Here is a 19573-nt window from a genome sequence, read left to right as displayed (position 1 = left end):
ACGCATCAATCTCAACAGAGCAGATGGAGCGGGACAGGAAGTCAGGTTTCACCAAAACAAAATGAAAACATCCGGTTAATTTTCAGAATCAAACACTCTGTGTTATCACCAGATCGTATTTCACTTAACTACAACAACAAACCAAAGTCATGATGAGCGGAGCCAGGCCTGGAGTCAACAGGTCAGAGGTTTTCAGAGGACCAGAAAGACAACATGGATGAGGAGAGGAGGTGGAGGAGGAGGAGGAGAGTCCTTGATTCAGTGATTACAGAAGGGGAAACCTCGGTCACATGACTCCAGCTGTCCGGAGGTCCTGCTCTGATCAAGTGGAAGTCCAGGCGTTACTCTGGCTGATGCTCATTAAAGAGTTATCACCATGCAATACCAGCAACTGCTCTGCAGCATGTATAGTATAAAGCTTATTTTGGGGAGCACTCATTTAATATTCAATTCAGGAATGGTAGGACAGTAAGGAATGGACTGTGTGCATGCATGCATCTTTTCTGGTTTTTAACAACATATGAAAAACCTCTAAGAATCAGGTTTGTCCTGTAAGCTGTTCCCAGGCCTGGAGTCAACAGGTCAGAGGTTTTCAGAGGAGCAGAAAGACAACATGGAGGAGGAGAGGAGGAGGAGGAGGAGGGAAAACCTCCGTCACATGACTCCAGCTGTCCGGAGGTCCTGCTCTGGACAACATTTGCATAAGTTTCTTGCAGTTAAAATACTGTTGTATGTCAAGAAACTTCTTAAGAAGTGTTCCTTGAGTTGCTCAATCTTTAAGTTTATGTTGCACAGACTCCAGCAGCGTGTAACGATGCTCTGACTCGTGTGGTTTGAACATTTTTCCTGCAGAGTTATCAAGTTTTAAGGTTTTCTAGTTTTGTAAACATCAGCATCCATATTTCAGCTCCTCCAGTGATCCCAGCTTTAGGATACATGCTGTAAAGATGTGTACCCGATGCAGCAGCAGTTTGAATAGAAGATTTGTCAAAGGTTGTAAAAAGGAGAGAGAGAGAGACAGAAATAACAGGGAGGAAAGTGTTTTCCCTGCAGATCCGTCTCCAGGTGAGAGCGGCTCCTCAGAGACTCGCAGCTCTTTATTTTCTACAGAAGTGTTGCAGCTCAAATAAAAGCAGAGATAAATCCAGCAGCGAGGAGTTAATGGTGAAAGTTATTTATACCAAATATGAAACATGAGAGCATTTAAGACAAAGAAAGTTCTGCGTGTGATCTTTATTGTTGATCAGTTTGGGTAAACTCGTGTGTTCGTGCGTCTGAACGGCCGACGCGGGATCATCAGCCTGCTTTTGTTGCCCATCCAGAGTTAAAGTCATCACGCTCCTCCTGCTGTTTCTGCTCAAAAGTGGCCAATTCAGAACAAATCAGATGTTTTGCAGATTTAGTTTAACACAACGTGAAGTGTAATTGCACCCAGCAGCAGACGACTATCAGCAACAAATACCTATAAACATTAACGGGATCATCAAATAGTCTCAAATGGATTTTAAAAAAGCAGACGAGGCGCTGGAACGGGAGAGCCGGGGCGAGCAGGAAGTCGATGCACGATTAGATTCTTTAAAAACTAAAGAAGTTCTCTTTATTAGCTGCGTTTTAATCCATGAAGGATTTCTCTGTAACGAGGTCCTCTTCATTTTAAAAGTTTGAATTGAAAGAATTCAGAAGAGAGACATGAAGCAACACGTGGTTCTTTTTAAAGAGCGAGTGGGATTCTGATACGACAACAAACAAACAGAGCAGCAACTCTTTAAAGAGAGCAACTTCTGCATTTATTAAAAGCTACTTCATGCACTCTCATGTGACACCAGGAAGACACATTTAAATGTATGCAATGGTGTAGGTTTGATTTTGTGGTTGCCTATGAGGGGGGAGTATTTTCCTCTGGTGACTTACTCTTTGTTGAAATAGCTTCTAATGTCCATCTTTCTTTTCTTGCCTCCTGACATCCTCAGACATGATCACACCGTCAACACTGCAATCGAAACAGCTACAGGGAGCTAAGCCAATCAAAAATCAGACCGTCTCAAAGACGTATTTAGAGTTGGTGCTGAAGTGGGAAAGGATTTGACCCTTTAACCATGAAGCACATTTTTTCCCCTTCAGCTTTAATATTGGTGGGGAAATTTCAGCCATCGTTTGAGATTGGTAGGGACACGTCCGTACGGTCCATACACAATTCTATGCCATTTAAATGTGTGCCTTTATTATCTAAAAGGGCTTAACAGAACTCACAGAAGAGTCCAGTTACTGTGCATCCATGTGGCACCAGTCCTGCAAAATCTGCATGAATACTCATGATAGTTTGCAAGAAGGCAATCTAAAATGATCTGAAACTAATTGTAAAACAGGCAAGCAAGCTCAGGTGAGTCTGAACCAGACCTCTCAGATCTGTTTTCTCTGCAGCTGCAGCGCTGAGCGAGGTCTGTGAGTTTTATTTTACCAAACTGCACAACCAGTTCACCATCTTTAGGTACGATTATAGAAACGTTCAGTCTTAAAGAACTAGATTCAACATCTCTGAAAGTCTTACTTCTGAGCAACCAAGCTGCAACCTCAGCTGGGAGAATTGAAGCTAATGCAGAGGGAAAGACAATGCAGGATTATATATATTATATATATATATTTAAATCTTTTTAATTAGGACACAATCAGAGCAAATACGTGATGTCAATTCAAAATGTACAATGCCCTTCGTTTTTCGTTTTTTTTCTCCCCCTAACAAAACAATGAACATATGGCTCTGCCATCCAAAGAAATTAGATAAATCAATTTCCCTCTGAAAAATAATCAGATACAGTGTTTTAAATACAGTTGTCACCAAATAGATGAATGGCAATGGAATACAATAAACAAACAAACAATACAAGAAAGGAAGAAAGAGAGAAAGAAAGAAAGAAAGAAAAAGAAAGAAAGAAAGAAAGAAAGAAACAAAAAAGGAAGAAAAAGAAAGAAAGAAAGAAAGAAAGAAAGAAAGAAAGAGAGAGAGAGAGAAAGAAAGAGAGAGAGAGAGAAAGAAAGAAGAAAAAAGAAAATTAGAAGAAAGAAAAGAAGAAAAGAAAGAAGAAAAGAAGGAAAGAAAGAGAGAGAGAGAGAAGAAAGAAGAATAAAGAAGAGAAAGAAAAAGAAAGAAGAAAGAGAAGAGAGAAAAGAGAAGAAAGAAAGAGAGAGAGAGAAAAGAAGAGAAAGAAAAGAAAGAAAGACAAGAAAGAGAGAGAAGAGAGAGAAAGAAGAAGAAAAAGAAAGAAAAGAAAGAAAAGAAAGAAGAGAGAAGAAAGAACGAAAGAAAGAAAGAAAGACAGAAAGAAAGAAAGAGGAAAAAAGAACGAAAAGAAAGAAAAGAAGAAAGAAAGAAGACAGAACGAAAGAAAAGAAAGAAAAGAAGAAGAAAGAAAGAAAGAAGAAGAAAGAATAGCAAAGAAAGAAAGAAAGAAAGAAAGAAAGAAGAAAGAAAAAGAAAAGAAAGCAAGAAGACGAGAAAGAAGAAAGAAGCCAAAGAGAGACGAAAGATAGAAAAGAAAGAAGAAGAAAGCACGAAAGAAGGAAAGATAGAAAGAAAAAGAAAAGAAGAAGAAAGAAAGAAAGAAAGCAAAGAAGAAAGAAAGAAGAGAGAAGTTGAGGGGGGTCTAGGTTAGAGGAAGGACTGGAAAATGAGTGAAAATACTCAAGAAAACAATCCTTTTTTTATTTCTTAGACCTACCCTTCACTGTTAGACTTATCTCCTCCAATGAGAGAAATGACATAATGTCATTAAGCCACAATGATAAAGAAGGAGGTTTGGAGGCTTTCCAGAGGAGTAGGATTCGACGCCTTACTAAAAGAGAAGTAAAAGCTAATACCTGTGATTGTAAGGAATTAAGTTGAATTTGATCAAGTGGGTTTCTGAATATAGCAACAAAGGAGTCCATCTTTACTTGAATACCCAGGACTTTTGACATGGTCATAAAATAATCATTACAAAATTGATGTAGTCTAGAACAGAAAAAAAAACATGTGATTCAAGTTACACATATATATTTATGTTTATTCTTTTTTGTGTGTTTTTATTGTTGTTATTATTTGTACATATTTTTATATTTTTTATTTATGTTTTCATTTTTGTTGTTATTATACATTTTATTTGTATTTATTCTTTACACCCATTATTCATCTACTTTTATTTTCTTAATTTCCCTTTTTTTTATTTGTGATTTTTTTGACAAAGGAAGTGTTAAAAACTGCAGTTCCTCATTTCTGGTTCTCTTCTGAGAACCTCAACCCTCCCTCCTCTCGTTCTCGTCACCTCACCTGTAAAACTTTAAAGTGCTGCAGAGAACCGACAGCTCCACACGAGGAGGCCCCTCGCCCTCTCCCTCCTCTCCCTCCTCTCCCTCCTCTCCCTCCTCTCCCGGGGCCGGACTCTCATTCCGGACTGTTTCCCCCCGCTGGCCGGGTGTCAGCCGGAGTAATGAGATATTTAGCAGAGCGGGCGAGAGAGCTGCAGGTCTCAGGGGAGGTCCAGGCTCCACACTGACCCCCCCATCCCCCCCCTCCCCTCCTCTCCCCTCCTCTATCTATCAGTGGTCAGAATAAAAAGAGGGAATGATGAACACACCAAACACACACACACGTGTTCCTGCAGGTCCTCTGAACATTGAGTCGTTTTAACGTCAAAGTTTGACCTAATTAGCTGCATTAAACTCCAGCTCTAACCTAATTATGATCGGCCCTGATGTCAGATCTGCTGAGCCTCAGGCGGTGTTCGCTCCGTGTTCGCTCTCTGTGTAAACAGCCGCTCTGCAGCGGCGCTGAAAAACCAGGATGTGTAACATTCCAGTTTCAGCACAGACGTTCTGAGCAGTACGAGGTGTCTGTGCATTTCAGTGCCGTACGATGTGAGAGCATCATTTACTAAATGAACAACATGCTGAATATAAGAAGATCTGAATCTACAGATCATAAACTCATTTAGAAAACATTTGATGAGTCAGCAAATTAAACGAGCAGTCAGCTCATTTTCTCATAGACTTCCATGGAGTCTCATTTAGTGTTGCATCTAGTTGAGTCGCCCCCTGCTGGTCATTAGAAGGACTGCATGTTTAATGCACTTCAAAATCAGCTCTAAATTAATTTGTCAAATATTTAACCAATAAGAGAATTTTAAATACATTTTTGATGATTGTTTGATTTTTATTTTTACTGTTATCATCATTTATATATTTTGATATGTTTCTTTTTTTTTTTTTTTGTTTAGATTTTTATTTTTGTGACTTGTTTAATTGATATTTCTACTTTTGTTTTTAATTTCATTGTTTTTATTTTTATTTTATATATATTTATGGTTTTATTTATTTATTTATTTTCCTTTTTAGTTTTGTGATTATTTTTACTTTTTTATAATTTTTTATTTGATTTTTGTTTTTATTTTTATTGTTATTAAAAAAATTTTTTTAGATATATTTGTTTGGATTTTTGCTATTCATTTTATTTTATATATCTATTTTTTTTTTTTTTTTTTTCCTTTTTATGTTTGTTATCAATTTTAATTTTATATATTTTATTTTTATTTTTATTGTTTTATAATTTTATTTTGCTTTTATTTCTATTGCTCTTAATAATTTTACTTAATTAAATGTTTTGTATTAATTTTACACCCATCATCCATCTCCCTTTATTTCCTTATTTTTCTTTATTTTTTATTTGTGATTTTAATGACAAACAAAAGGAAAGTCAACAAAATTAAATATTTCAGTCATGCCACAAATGTACACCTTAACCTTCTCTCTCCTTAAGCATCTTTATTTTGGATTTTTAGTAAGCATCCTGAAGATGTTTGAAGAGCCTGTTGCATCTTTATAGTGCACAGTTTTTACTGAATGATTCATTATTTATTAAAAACAGTCACAAAGGGATGAAAGTGATTCATACCTGCTGCTTTTTAAAGACATCATCATCATAATAAGTTCTGTAAAGAAGCTTGAAGTCATTCAGAAGTGTTGATTTAATGTGATCAACATTTGACAGTCTGCACTTTTCTTCATTACACCTCCTGCTCAAACACACCTGACATATATACCTCAGCTCTGACTGAGTATCTGAGTCCCCTCTCTCCTCCTGCAGAGAGAGCATGGAGCCTCAAACTGAAAGAGTTTCAATCAGAAGCTTTTTATTCTCAGGCGTCTGATCGTCTTTGTTTCAGACGGATCCGCCCGCAGTCACACTTTGATTCCAGCGTGTCCATAAATCAGGACTCCTCTCAGCTTCACTGTGTTTTAGCCGGCACTGCAACTTTTATCACAAGCGTTGTGTTTGTGTTACTCCTTCTGCTGCATGTGTGTGTGTGTGTGTGACATTTAATTCATCACACACACACTCACTCACACTGCTCCTCATCGGACAGTCACACACACTCTCTGCTCGTCCTGAATCTCTAAATCTCAGTGATGCCCTCTCAACCTCTGTTTCTGGTCATCCTGATCAATCTGAGTGTGTGTGTGCCTCCTTCTCTAAGACACTCACACACACACTCTCTCTCACACACACTCACACACACACACACACACACACACATCAAGTCTCTCCTCACACGAGCTGATGAAATAGTTGGAGAAGTCGGGAAATCTGTTTCTGGTGAAAGCGCTCTGGACTCCGAGATAACCGAGCCCTTGTGGGGGGAAAGAAGAAAGCCCACCGGCTTTAGAGTCAAGCTTCCTGTGTGACTGTGTGTGTGAGTGTGTGTGTGTGTGTGTGTGTGTGTGTGTGTGTGTGTGTGTGTGTGTGTGTGGTTTTATAAGGCAGTTTTAATTGTGGGTAACTTTCTCCTTCCTCTCTCTGCTGACGTAAAGTTTGTTAATAATGAAGTGTGTGTGTGTGTGTGTGTGTGTGTGTGTGTGTGTGTGTGTGTGTGTGTGTGTGTGTGTGTGTGTGTGTGCGTGTGTGTGTGTCTGTCATAAAAACCTGTTTTAAAAGCTTTTTGTATCTTCATCATTTTTATGTCTATTTTTTTCTAAACATCTAACTCTGATTCTTTTTCTCTCTCTCTTCTTCTTCTCTTTCTTCTCTCCTCTTCTTCTTCTCTTTCTTCTCTCTTCTTCTTCTTCTCTTCTCTCCTCCTTTCCTCCTCCTTATCTCCTGTCTCTTGTCGTCTTTTCTTACACTTTCATATTTTCCTCCTCTCTCCTTTTCCTCTCATCTCTTGGTTTCTTTTTCATCCTTCACCTTTTACCTTCACTCTTCTCCACCTCTTTTCCCCCTTCCTTTTCATTTCCTTTCTCCTGTCTTCTTCTCTTTTTCCCCCATGTCTATTTTTATTTTCCATCCCTTTTCCTCTCCCTCTTTCTCTTCTCTTTTTCTCTCCTTCTCTACCACCTTTTCCTCCTTCCTTTTTATTTCTCCTTTTCCTCATCCTCTTCTTCCCTTTCCTTCCTCCTGTCTTCTTCTCTCTTTTCCTACCATGTCTTATTTTCTTTCCTCTCCCTCTTTCTCTTCTCTTTTTCTCTCCTTCTCTACCATCTTGTCCTCCTTCCTTTTTACTTCCCCCATTTCTCCTTTCCTCATCCTCTTCTTCCCTTTCCTTTCCCCTTCCTCTTCTCCTTTTCTCTCCTTCTCCATCTCATCCCCCCTTCCTTTTTATCTCTTTACTCTTCCCCCATTTCTCCTTTTTCCTCATCCTCTTCTTCCCTTTCCTTCACTCTTTCTCTGTCTTTCTCTCCCTCTTTCCTCTCCTCTTCTTGACTTTTTCATCTTTCATTTACCTTCTTTTCATCCCCTCTTCTTCCTTCCTTTCCTTTCCTCTGACTTCTTCTCTTTTTTCCCCATGTCTATTTTTATTTTCCATCCCTTTTCCTCTCCCTCTTTCTCCTCTATTTCTCTCCTTCTCTACCACCTTGTCCTCCTTCCTTTTTATTTCCCCCATTTCTCCTTTTCTCTCATCCTCTTCCCTTTCCCCCTTTCTCTTCTGCTTTTATCTCCTTCTCCACCTCATCCCCTCTTCCTTTTTATTTCCTTACTCTCCCCACCTGTCTCCTTTTCCTCATCATCTCCTTCCATTTCCCCTTTCACTTCTTTTTCCTCTCCTCTTCTTCACTTTTTCATCTTTCATCTACATTCTTTTCATCCCTTCTTCTTCCTTTCATTCTTACCTCTCACTCCTCTTTCTTTTGTTTTGCAACCTCTCCTCTTCTCCTCTTCTCCTTTACCTGTTCCTTTCTTTTCCATCACTTTTAAATTCTTATTTTTGTTTTTCCATTTCCTTTCTCCTCCTCTTCACCACTCCTCTTCCTCTTCCTCTTTCTCCTCCTCTTCCTCTTCCTCCTCCTCCTCTCCCACAGGGCTGCTCGTCTCCCATCGTGGTGAAGTTCGCCGACACGCAGAAGGACAAGGAGCAGCGGCGTCTGCAGCAGCAGCTGGCGCAGCAGATGCAGCAGCTGAACAGCGCGACCACCTGGGGGAGCCTGACGGGGCTGGGCGGCCTCACCCCGCAGTATCTGGCTGTAAGGAGAGCCGCCGAGTCACCCACCTCCACCTGCACCGTCACCTCTCCTCCTTTAACTCTGTGGCCACCCTGCACCGTTATCAGTGCCCCAAACGTAAAAAAAACAGTCGACCCAAAACATCCCCAAGATCCCTTTCTTGGTCTCCTCTTCCTCCTCCTCCTCCTCTCTTCCTCCTCTTGTTTTAAACTCCTCCTCCAGTCCTGACATGGATCCTCTGCTCCGTCCTCCTCTGGGACCAGCAGGAAATGAGGTCTCTGAACGAGGTCTGAGTCCGCCAGGAGCCAGAGAGTGGTGTTAGACATTGAAGAAGGCTGCAGCCTCTCTTCCTGTTTGCTCTTATTTAAAAAGAATAATCTGTGTAAATGACTTCCACTAAATCTCTCCTGAAAGATGCATTAAGGAAAACATTTGTTATTATCATCACACAGTAAAAATCTGCTGTTGCTTTTCTTAAGCGACCCTGCCTCCCTCAAATTACCCGGACCATTTCAAACAACAAATTGAGAGTAATTTGTTGGTTTACATTTTTTATCCCCGTGGTGAAAAACGGTTTGAATGAACGTCACCTCGAGGATGAAATAAGGTTCTCACTTCAGACGTTCTGAGGCTGCTGTTTGCAAACCTCTCCATGCAGAGGTCGGCTCCTCTTACCTGGAGTACGATGCATGTATTGATCAAGTTTAGGAAACCTGAAGCACAGAGTTAACCCTTTAAAAACTGCTGATTCTGATGCTCCCTAGAGCTGGAGCAGTTTATGTTAGCCACGAGGTTGGACAGATTTAAAGACGTCATGCAACCAAAATTCAGATTAAGGTGACATATTAAACACACGTCTATGCTTAGATTATTTCAGGCTGCATACTGTTTGTGTGGTGATTTAGCTAATCATGCTAACAAAATCACATCCAGTTTGAGATTATCTTTATTTATGACCCAATTTCAAAACATCTACCCAAACTTTATTATCCAATCTGATCTATTTTACTTAAATAGCTGATTTTAAAAAACTGTAATGTTTACCTAAGTGCTTTACAGTGAAAGAAATGAGTTAAAACATATAAAACATAAAAGACTGTAAAAAATAAAATAAAATAAAAATTAGAATAATTGAACACTGTGGAAAATAATAAAAATAATTTTTTTTGAAAAATTAAAAACATAAAAAGTGAAAAAAAACAATCTTCATTAAACACATTTAACCCTCAAAGACCTAGACAGCTGCCGGCAGCAACAAATAGCTCTTTCCACTAAAAAACACCTTAGAATATACAATAATAAATGGCTGTTACTTGCTTAGTAAAGGATTGATAGTGACAAAAATTCATTTGGAAGTCTAAAACACCTAAATACAACTTTCTAATTAAACAAAACTAAACTTCCTGATGTTTTGTTTGAGTTCACAGTAAAAAATGACCTAAATTCCCAGACGTTTTTTTTTAAAACTTCAGTATTTTCATCCATTATCAGACAAAACAAATGTATTACTGGTACTTTAAATGCATCACGGTGAAAGATAAGGTTCTCCTGAATAAAATCATGTATGGCACTCGATGCTGAGTGCTTCAATAGGTTAGAAAAACAAAGTAAATACAGGAGAGTCTAGCGCCCCCAAAAAATGGTCTAGGTCTTTAAGTTTTAACACATTAGACAATCTAAAATTAACTTTAAACAAATAAAAGCACTGTGAAAAAATATATGAATATATTAAACAAATTATTAAAAAAAAAAAAATTAAAAGTAATTAAATGACTTGAGATACTTTTAAAAAATTATAATAAATAAAAGAAGAAGAATAAAAACTCATAAGACACCTTAAGAAATAGTTTCAGATTCATAAAAAGACTTTAAGAATTTAAATAAATACATGTTTAAATAAATGAAATGATAGAAGAAGAATTAAACACGAGACATTTTAGAATTAGATTTTAACTAAATGAAAGGAATGTTTTAAAGCAATTTTTAAAACCATAAAAAGACTGTCAAAAAATTAATTAAATAAATAAATAAAATAAAAGAAGAAGAATAAAACATGGAAAATACATCAGACACTTTGAAAAGATATTTAAAGAGGACTAATAATACTTTAAAAAAAATGAAATAAAGGCAAATTGAAGAACAGATTGAGTCAGAGACCACACTTTTTATAATTTAGCTTAGGTTGTACAAATATTAAGAGTATGAAGGACTCAAAATGAGGCAAGTTGAGGAATCACAATAAGCAAACAAACCTTTAATCAATCCCTTAAAGTCTCCTTTGTGGAAATTGTTCCCTTTGAGTGAAGAACAAGAAGACAGGGCTCAAAAAGAGACTGTGAGATTAGAGTTTTTGCCACAGTGTCAACAGGTAGAGGTGGAATATGTTGATTACTCTCTCCAGATTGATTTGATATGAGGTGTCTGGACTTCTGCCTCACCCTCCAATCAGCTGTGGTCTTAAAAGACGCGTACTGTATCTTTAAATTCATCCTCTGAACTTTAGTTTTGTTATTGTTCGACAAAGTTCCTCACAGAATAAATCATTCAGACCCCGTTAGATGTCACAACACTGAAAACTCGGCTGTTTCTTTGCTCATGAAAAGTTTATGTTTGAGAAATAATTGAGAGAGGGGCCTACTTTTTACAGCAATTGTTGCGACACATTGAGTAATTGTTGTAAATTTTAGTGCTTTCATGTGGGATTAGATGAAGGAAACATTTATCTGGGGACCGCACGGCGCCCATGGGAGTCCACTGATCCCCAATTTGAGAAATCCTGTAGCTGAGGCTCGGCTGCACAGCTCCTGAGAGCCCTCGGTGCTTGATTTGTTTGATTGGAGGATTTGCAGGAGTTTGCTCTTTAGAGTTCAGAAACCTCATTTTCCTGCTCTCTGTGTGTGTGTGCGGTGTTTGGACTTCATAATCAGGACTGTAACCCCTGCTCTCTTCTGTCTTTATTAACACCCCGCCCGGCGCTGAGAATCACAGAATAAGTCAAACACATCCTCAATTTGTCGGATCGAATGTGCAATTAGCACCTTTGGTTCTGAGGAGGGAAAACAAGCTCAGACAAGCCGCCCTCCTTTTACTGGATATTGATTCATTTGTGTTTAAAAAAAGAAAAGAAGAGTTAGTGTTTACTCTTTCAATCCTCTTTCTCCATCTTTTGAAAAGATTACTCCAGAGTTAGAGGATGGGGGGGGGGGAATAAAAGAACCCACAATAGAAACAAGATGTTAATTTGCCGTTAATTCAAGTCTTTGAAGGATGAGTTTTTGACAGCATCAGTATTCCACTTTTGTTTTGGAATCTAATTAGTCGGCTAGATTAGAGCTTTCATGCTCAACTTGTCTGGAAGAATCGCGCTGGAATACAAACAGCGCCTGTGCTTAGAGGAGAGATCAAACTATATTAGCAGCTCATTTACTCATCGAGCGCTCAGGCAAACACCACCATGCTAACACGCTCACTCCCAAGCACTGAATAGACATGTTTTAAGCTCTTTGAATCCACCCTGCTCACTTTCTTTCTCTCTCTCCTCTCTCTCCTTTTCCTTGCCATTAGTTGCTTCAGCAGGCAACCTCCTCCGGTAACCTCGGAGCCTTCAGCGGGATCCAGCAGATGGCCGGTGAGTCAAAAATCCATTGCTAAACTCCCCCCAACCCCCCTCACCCTGAAACCCCGATCGACGGTGGCAGCGGACTCTTTGTTGTGCCCTCTCTGTTATTTTCTCTCGCAGACTTCTAAAAAGAGGAAACCAAAGAGCATAACAGATGAACTCGCGTGGTGGAGTAAAAGAGAGAGCTCTTTGCCCTGAAGATTTATTAACTGTTGCTAAGAATTGTCTTGATCTTTTAATGAGGCCAGACAAGAGTTGTGCCCTGGGCGTGTAGCGGTAGCACCGAGGCTTTGCAGGGATGGATGAATCACAGGAAAAGAGGGAGGGGAAAAAAGAGAAAAGAAAAGACAAGAGGGGAGTGGAGTGGAGGAGACGGTGAAAAGGTGGGGATCTTGCTCTGCAGGATGGCGCCATCTACTGCTCTGACGCTGCTGAGGGTCTCTGCCATCTGTCACCTGCACCCCCCATGTTCGCTTTCAAGAGTATCTGCAGGTTTGAGGCGGATTTAAAGAAGAGCTGATGCTTTTCTTCACATAGTTTGAGGCCTGGATGACTTAAAGGTAGAAATAAACAAAGAAAACAAAATCAAAATGCATCCTCTAAAAGTTCTTGATGAAGACTCAGATTGTCACTCAAATTATTTCAACTTTAGAGGAAGAAAACCAAAAATAAACTCACCTTTTTATGACAGAGTAATCTGCTTTTTTAACATCAAAACAGCTGTGACACGCCTTCCTTCAAAGCCACCACACTACATTAACCAAAACACAACAGAGCTCAGGAGTTGCTGGTCTCCTCCTGCACATGTCTCTTAGTTTATTTGTGTTATTAGAAGTTTCTGGTGTTTTAAAAAGTCCCAAAAGCAACACAGAGACGCAAACTGACACACTGAAAGCAGCTGATTAGAGAAGAGGTAGATCAGCAACTCCCATTTTTAAGTCAGTCATAAACAGACACTTTAAAAGTGCTGAATTTGATGCTTTATCTTTGTATCTGATAAATGATTTATATTGACCACAGATGTCTGAAGTGAAAGAATAACATGGTTTTGTCTTTCTCTAAGGGGTTGCTGCTCTACCTCTGTCCGATCAGCTGTTTTATTATTGGTGTTACAGTGTGATGTAAGTGTTTTTAAAGTGACCCTGAACAGCACAGGAACACAAACTAACACAAAAGCAGCAGCTGATTGGAGCAGAGGTAGATCAGCAATTTGACAGTTTGACCTCAAATGAAGCTGAAACATGTCCATGTTTAATAATAATGAAATATCTCTGATATTAGAGTCTGATGGATGAGGATCAGAGCAGAGGTAGATCAGCAATTTGACAGTTCAACCTTAAATGAAGCTAAACATGTCCATGTTTAATGATAATGTCCCTTATTATATCTCTTTGGGTCTGATGGATTAGGATCAGAGCAGAGGTAGATCAGCAACTCCCATTTTTAAGTCAGTCATAAACAGACACTTTAAAAGTGTTGACTTCTACCAAAGGTTAGAAGTAATCAAACGTCTCTTTGGATCTGAGAAATGAAGACGTCTGAAGTGAAAGAATAACATGGTTTTGTCTTTCTCTGAGGAGTTGCTGCTCTACCTCTGTCCCGATCAGCTGTTTTATTATTGGTGTTACAGTGTGATGTAAGTGTTTTAAAGTGACCCAAAGCAGCACAGGAACACAAATTAACACAAAGACAGCAGCTGATTGGAGCAGAGGTAGATCAGCAATTTGACAGTTTGACCTCAAATGAAGCTGAAACATGTCCAGGTTTAATAATGATGAAATATCTCTGATATTAGAGTCTAATGGATGAGGATCAGAGCAGAGGTAGATCAGCAATTTGACAGTTCAACCTTAAATGAAGCTAAACATGTCCATGTTTAATGATAATGTCCCTTATTATATCTCTTTGGGTCTGATGGATTAGGATCAGAGCAGAGGTAGATCAGCAACTCCCATTTTTAAGTCAGTCATAAACAGACACTTTAAAAGTGTTGACTTCTACCAAAGGTTAGAAGTAATCAAACGTCTCTTTGGATCTGAGAAATGAAGACGTATGAAGTGAAAGAATAACATGGTTTTGTCTTTCTCTGAGGAGTTGCTGCTCTACCTCTGTGCTGATCAGCTGTTTTATTATTGGTGTTACAGTGTGATGTAAGTGTTTTAAAGTAAACCCCAAAGCAGCACAGGAACACAAATTAACACAAAGACAGCAGCTGATTGGAGCAGAGGTAGATCAGCAATTTGACAGTTTGACCTCAAATGAAGCTGAAACATGTCCAGGTTTAATAATGATGAAATATCTCTGATATTAGAGTCTAATGGATGAGGATCAGAGCAGAGGTAGATCAGCAATTTGACAGTTCAACCTTAAATTAAAATAAACTAGTCCATGTTTAATGATAATGTCCCTTATTATATCTCTTTGGGTCTGATGGATTAGGATTAGAGCAGAGGTAGATCAGCAACTCCCATTTTTAAGTCAGTCATAAACAGACACTTTAAAAGTGTTGACTTCTACCAAAGGTTAGAAGTAATCAAACGTCTCTTTGGATCTGAGAAATGAAGACGTATGAAGTGAAAGAATAACATGGTTTTGTCTTTCTCTAAGGAGTTGCTGCTCTACCTCTGTCCGATCAGCTGTTTTATTATTGGTGTTACAGTGTGATGTAAGTGTTTTAAAGTAAACCCCAAAGCAGCACAGGAACACAAACTAACACAAAAGCAGCAGCTGATTGGAGCAGAGGTAGATCAGCAATTTGACAGTTTGACCTCAAATGAAGCTGAAACATGTCCAGGTTTAATAATGATGAAATATCTCTGATATTAGAGTCTGATGGATGAGGATCAGAGCAGAGGTAGATCAGCAATTTGACAGTTTGACCTTAAATGAAGCTGAAACATGTCCATGTTTAATAATGATGTCCCTTATTATATCTCTTTGGGTCTGATGGATGAGGATCAGAGCAAAGGTAGATCAGCAACTCCCTTCTTCAACAAGGTGTCATAAGTTGATTTCTTTCGTTTTAGATTTGTACCTTGTGTTTCATGCTTTATTTCCTGTTTCCTGTTTTAGTTATAAGTCATCATGTGTTCACTGTGTGTTTCTTTCTCCCAGTGTTTCCCTTTGTTGCTTTTTTTTTATTACTTTCTGGATTTAGTCCTCTAGAGTTTTGTTGGTGCCTTTTGTTCTTTTATTATTAAATCTTAAATCTAATTCTTTATTATTATCTATGATCTATATTATTCTGCACTTAGGTCCTCCTACATTTTCCCATGGTGACAGAATAATCAGAATTACTTTTTAAATTACTATTTATCTTGGCGGGGAGAGAATTCGGTCATAGTATATGAATAAATAAATAATAAATAAATAAATAAGTCAAGGAAAATGAAATAAAATAAGATAAAATAGAATTAAATTAGATTAAATAAGAAAATACAATAATAATATTAAATAATCTAAATAATAATAGTAATAATAAATATAGTAATAATTATAATAATGAAGATTTAATTATAACAGAACAACAGGCACCAACAAAACTTACTAAAATGTCCAAGAAACTAATCCAAGAAGTCAAAAAATAAATAAAGAACTTAAGGAAACACTGGGAGAAAGAAACACACGGTGAACACATGATAACTTATAACTTATACAGAAACAGACAGACAGGAAACAAAGCATGAAACACAAGGTACAAATTAAACAAGAGCAAAGACAGATAAAACACAAGGACAAATCTAAAACTGAACTCATGACACAAAGTAAAGTCACTATTTTTCCTTGTGAATTCTTGTGGCTTTGAAAGGTTTGTTTCCTGTTAAAAGGTTGTAACAGAAATGATCTTAATAAACAAAAACTTTAGATCCACCCATGAGAATGTGTACTTTGCAGCCATTACAGCCTGTATCCAAGCTGCTGACTGAAACAAAGAACAAAACTTTTTGTTTCTGGTTTTCATTGAGACACTAGAATCAGCTGAAGTTGTGTCCAGGTTAAAACTAACCTTCAGTAACCTCTTCTATAGGATCCACACAGTCAGCTTATTTCCCACTTCATGCATCCAGTGAAAGTTTGAAACTCTAAAATGGGTCGAATAAGAAAAATGACACGAGAGAAAATAGGAAATAAAGTGATCAGGGACGATTGGAGTCTCTTAAGTAAAGCTGGAGCAATAAAAAATGCATATTGTATTAACCCAGTTCCTTATTAATCTAAGCCTTGAGCGTGCCGAGAAGACTCCTATTAAATGTTGAACAAGATAAAATCTCTGTCTTTAAGAAATATAATTTTTAAGGCTTTAAATTTAGGTTAAATAAGACTTTGTGAACTCGTGGATACTCTCTCTCTCTCTCTCTCTCTCTCTCTCTCTCTCTTACTTTTCTTTTTTCCAACACTTTTTATTTTAAGCCTCTTTTTTTTGCAGATTGTTCTCACACTCTCCACCTTCTTCAATCACAGTTTCTTCATCTCACCTTTTACGCCTCCCTGCAGCCTTCGCACTTTTCTATGTTCTACTTTCTTCTTCTTCTTCTTCTTCTTCTTCTTCTGTAAGTTTTCCTGCGAGGTGTGAGCTTTTAATTGTACACTTTGCAGTCGGAGAGGACGATAAGAAATCAGCAGGAAACAATAACAGATCGTGAGCGCGATGGGAGTTTGGTAAGAGGCGGTTCTTGTCTTGTGTCCTCAAGTTTCCCATCGTTCTCCCTCGAGTTACATCGCCTCGCAATTTCCCTGTGGCTGATTTAAATTTTTACACACTCTGCTGTCGAGCTGGGACACGCATTTTCCTCCACAAACACACACTCGCCGCGGATAAATAGGCTCTGGGATTTGGAACGGCAGGCGAGTGACGGTGTCTGAATCTGGAGATCTGTTGGTCCTCCATCTGCGTGTAGAGAGAGAGAGAGAGAGAGGGAGAGAGGGAGAGATGGAGAGCGGGCGAGCGAGCATTAGTGATTGGCAGGAGATGTGACACAGCTGAATGACATCTGGTCCCAGTCTTTAACACGCCGAGCTGCAGAGCTGAGAGGCTTCAATTACACCAATGAGCATTCAATTAGACGCAGCCAACGCCAGCCTGGTGCAGCCCGGCTCTGCCATACACGCTGCACACACACACACACACACACACACACACAAACATGTACTCACACACTCTTGCACCATCTGCACAGCCCGGATACTCCGACTCTGATGTTGGGAGTCGATCGTATTTGTTCCATACTGTCTCTCTTTTTCTCTCTTGACTTTATTATATTTGTATCCCTCCTCTCTTCCTCCTCTGGTCCTCCTCTCTTCCTCCTCTCTTCCTCCTCCTCTCCTCCTCAGTGTTGGGATTATGATCAACGAGCGAGATCACCTCAGACAAAAGAAAGAAGGAAATTATGAGCTGCTTAGAGAAAGAGGGAAGAGGAGGTCACAGGGAGGGAAAGAAGCAAAGGAAAGGAGGTAGAGGAATATGAAAGGAAGGCAGGGATGGAAGAACAAAGAGGGAAAGAAAGTGTGCATCAGAAGGCCTGATTTATTGAAAGTGCAGGAGTGATATCCCAGTGCAAACACGCTCATAGCATTGTGCAGTTTGCTCTTGTTTTGCAGAGATGAGCTGTCGGCATCTCCACCCTCTGCTGTTTGATGCACGCTCCTCCTGAAAGCATCACTTTGAGCTCTCCGGGCCTCGTTCACCAGAACAAATGTGTTCTTAAAAACCTCTCACAAAGTTTTTGAGAAGATTCTGACATTCACCTTTATATAATTAAGACCTGATGTTTAAGATGACATCAGACAATAACAGCTTTTAGTTTAAAGTCACTAAAGTCCAATCGGATCAAGTATTGGACTAAAAGTAGATTCAAGTCTCTCAGGAAGCTGTACTTCAGATTTGAGATCAAACTTTTTATTTCACTCATCAGCTGTGTGTCAGTTTCTGGTTACAGCGCAATGTTTGTGATAAAGGCGACCTTTGAACAAGTGATATCAGCAAATATAAGAGTTTAAATTCACAACTGAGGATATAAAATATAATTTAAAACAACTTCCAGCAGCTCTACCTCCATTTCAAATCAACTAAATCAACATTTCACTTTGTTTCCAGTTTAATCAGTTTAATTTAATTTGCTATTCCCAATGTCTATCCACTTCCTGTGGCGTGTCCAGAGGGGTGGCAAAGGGTGGCACTGGCACCCCTTGAAATCCAATTGGCGACCCCAGGGGCCACCCCAAAATCCTAAACTATGATTGGCTGTTTGTCTTGTTGGAGGCGGGGTTTCTGTTAGAATCTATAATTTGGGCTGACAGTAGATTTCTTTATTAGTGCCCTCAAAGTGTAACTCCTTAAAGAATTAAACTTGTAAGATGTATGCCTCTTTGTCATGTTTTTTTTTTTTTAAATCAAAATGAATATAACAACTGTTTAATACTTTAATGAAAGTATGTTGTGAAGACAGAAAGGGTAAATGTTATTTATTTGTAAATGCCCCGGCCACCCCTGCCTATGTGAGAGCCTCAGTTGGGCCACCCTGGTTAAAAAGTTCTGGACACTGGCCCCTGTTTCCACTTCCTTTGGGATTCATGTTGGTGACCCTGCAGTGTCATGCCCTTATATGGGCGTTTAAGGGGCGTGTCTCTGTGCTAATTAGGAACATAGAGCACAAGCTTCAAACTGGCATTCATCAATTTAAGAACACAGGTGAGAATGATTCTGCAGTTTAAGAAGCGTTCATGAATCTGATGCAGACTTGAGTTTAAGTTTAAGAAACATCTGAAGAAGATGTCGGTGAACGAGGCTCAAGAAGATGAGAGGAATCTGAACGCTGCTTTTCTGGAGTGAGCTAGCATGTGCAGCTCGTCCAGATCTTCAAAATAAAATGTTATGTGCATGCAAAAGCTGCACAATCCTGAATGTGGAAAGGTCAGAATAAATGAGAACGCTGCGACGGAAAGATGGAGTAAAGGTTTGAAAGTGAAGCAGACATGATAAAGTCTCAGATGCTGCAGAAAAGAAGAGCAGAGGTAAAGAAAGAGAGAGAACACAAACGACAAGGACAACGATGGGAAAAGTAGACGAGGAGGAGGAAGAAGATGTAGATGGAGAAGAGAGGAGTAAAAACTGAAGGAGAGAAAGAGGATGAATAGAAGGCCTAAAATAGGACGAGTGAGACAAAGAGAGAGAGACAAAAGAGGTAAAAGAAAGGAGGCAGGGCACAGAGAAGGCAGCCAAGGTAAGGTGAAGGATGTGACTACGACAGGAACACAGGATGACTTCTTCCTAACTTGTAAACATCGTGAGCAGCGTTATATAAAACGATCTGAGCCTCTGTGGTCACGCCCGTCTCTTCTAAACTCAGCGAGCGGACCAGAGCAGCAAAATAAAACTCCCCCTTTATATTCTAATAAAGCAGCGCTCTCATAAACAGCCTCTTTCATGAACAGCCTGCTGCTTCTTCTTCTTCTTCTTCTTCTTCTTCTTCTTCTTCTTCTTCTTCTCTC

At 39.0% G+C, this 19573-nt stretch overlaps 1 protein-coding gene across 1 annotated transcript in view; it reads left to right on the top strand.

Moving 5' to 3' along the window:
* celf2 (cugbp, Elav-like family member 2) overlaps positions 1–19573 on the top strand; it is a 171461-nt gene that overhangs the window by 123028 nt on the left and 28860 nt on the right. The window contains exons 4-5 of the mRNA XM_034674158.1: positions 8326–8583; positions 12031–12094. Of these exons, the coding sequence (XP_034530049.1) occupies positions 8326–8583; positions 12031–12094 (322 nt within the window). The remainder of the gene's footprint in view (positions 1–8325; positions 8584–12030; positions 12095–19573) is intronic.

Source organism: Notolabrus celidotus, chromosome 21, assembly GCF_009762535.1.
Source record: "Notolabrus celidotus isolate fNotCel1 chromosome 21, fNotCel1.pri, whole genome shotgun sequence".
NCBI lineage: Eukaryota > Metazoa > Chordata > Actinopteri > Labriformes > Labridae > Notolabrus > Notolabrus celidotus.
This window is presented reverse-complemented; position numbering and strand designations above follow the sequence as displayed.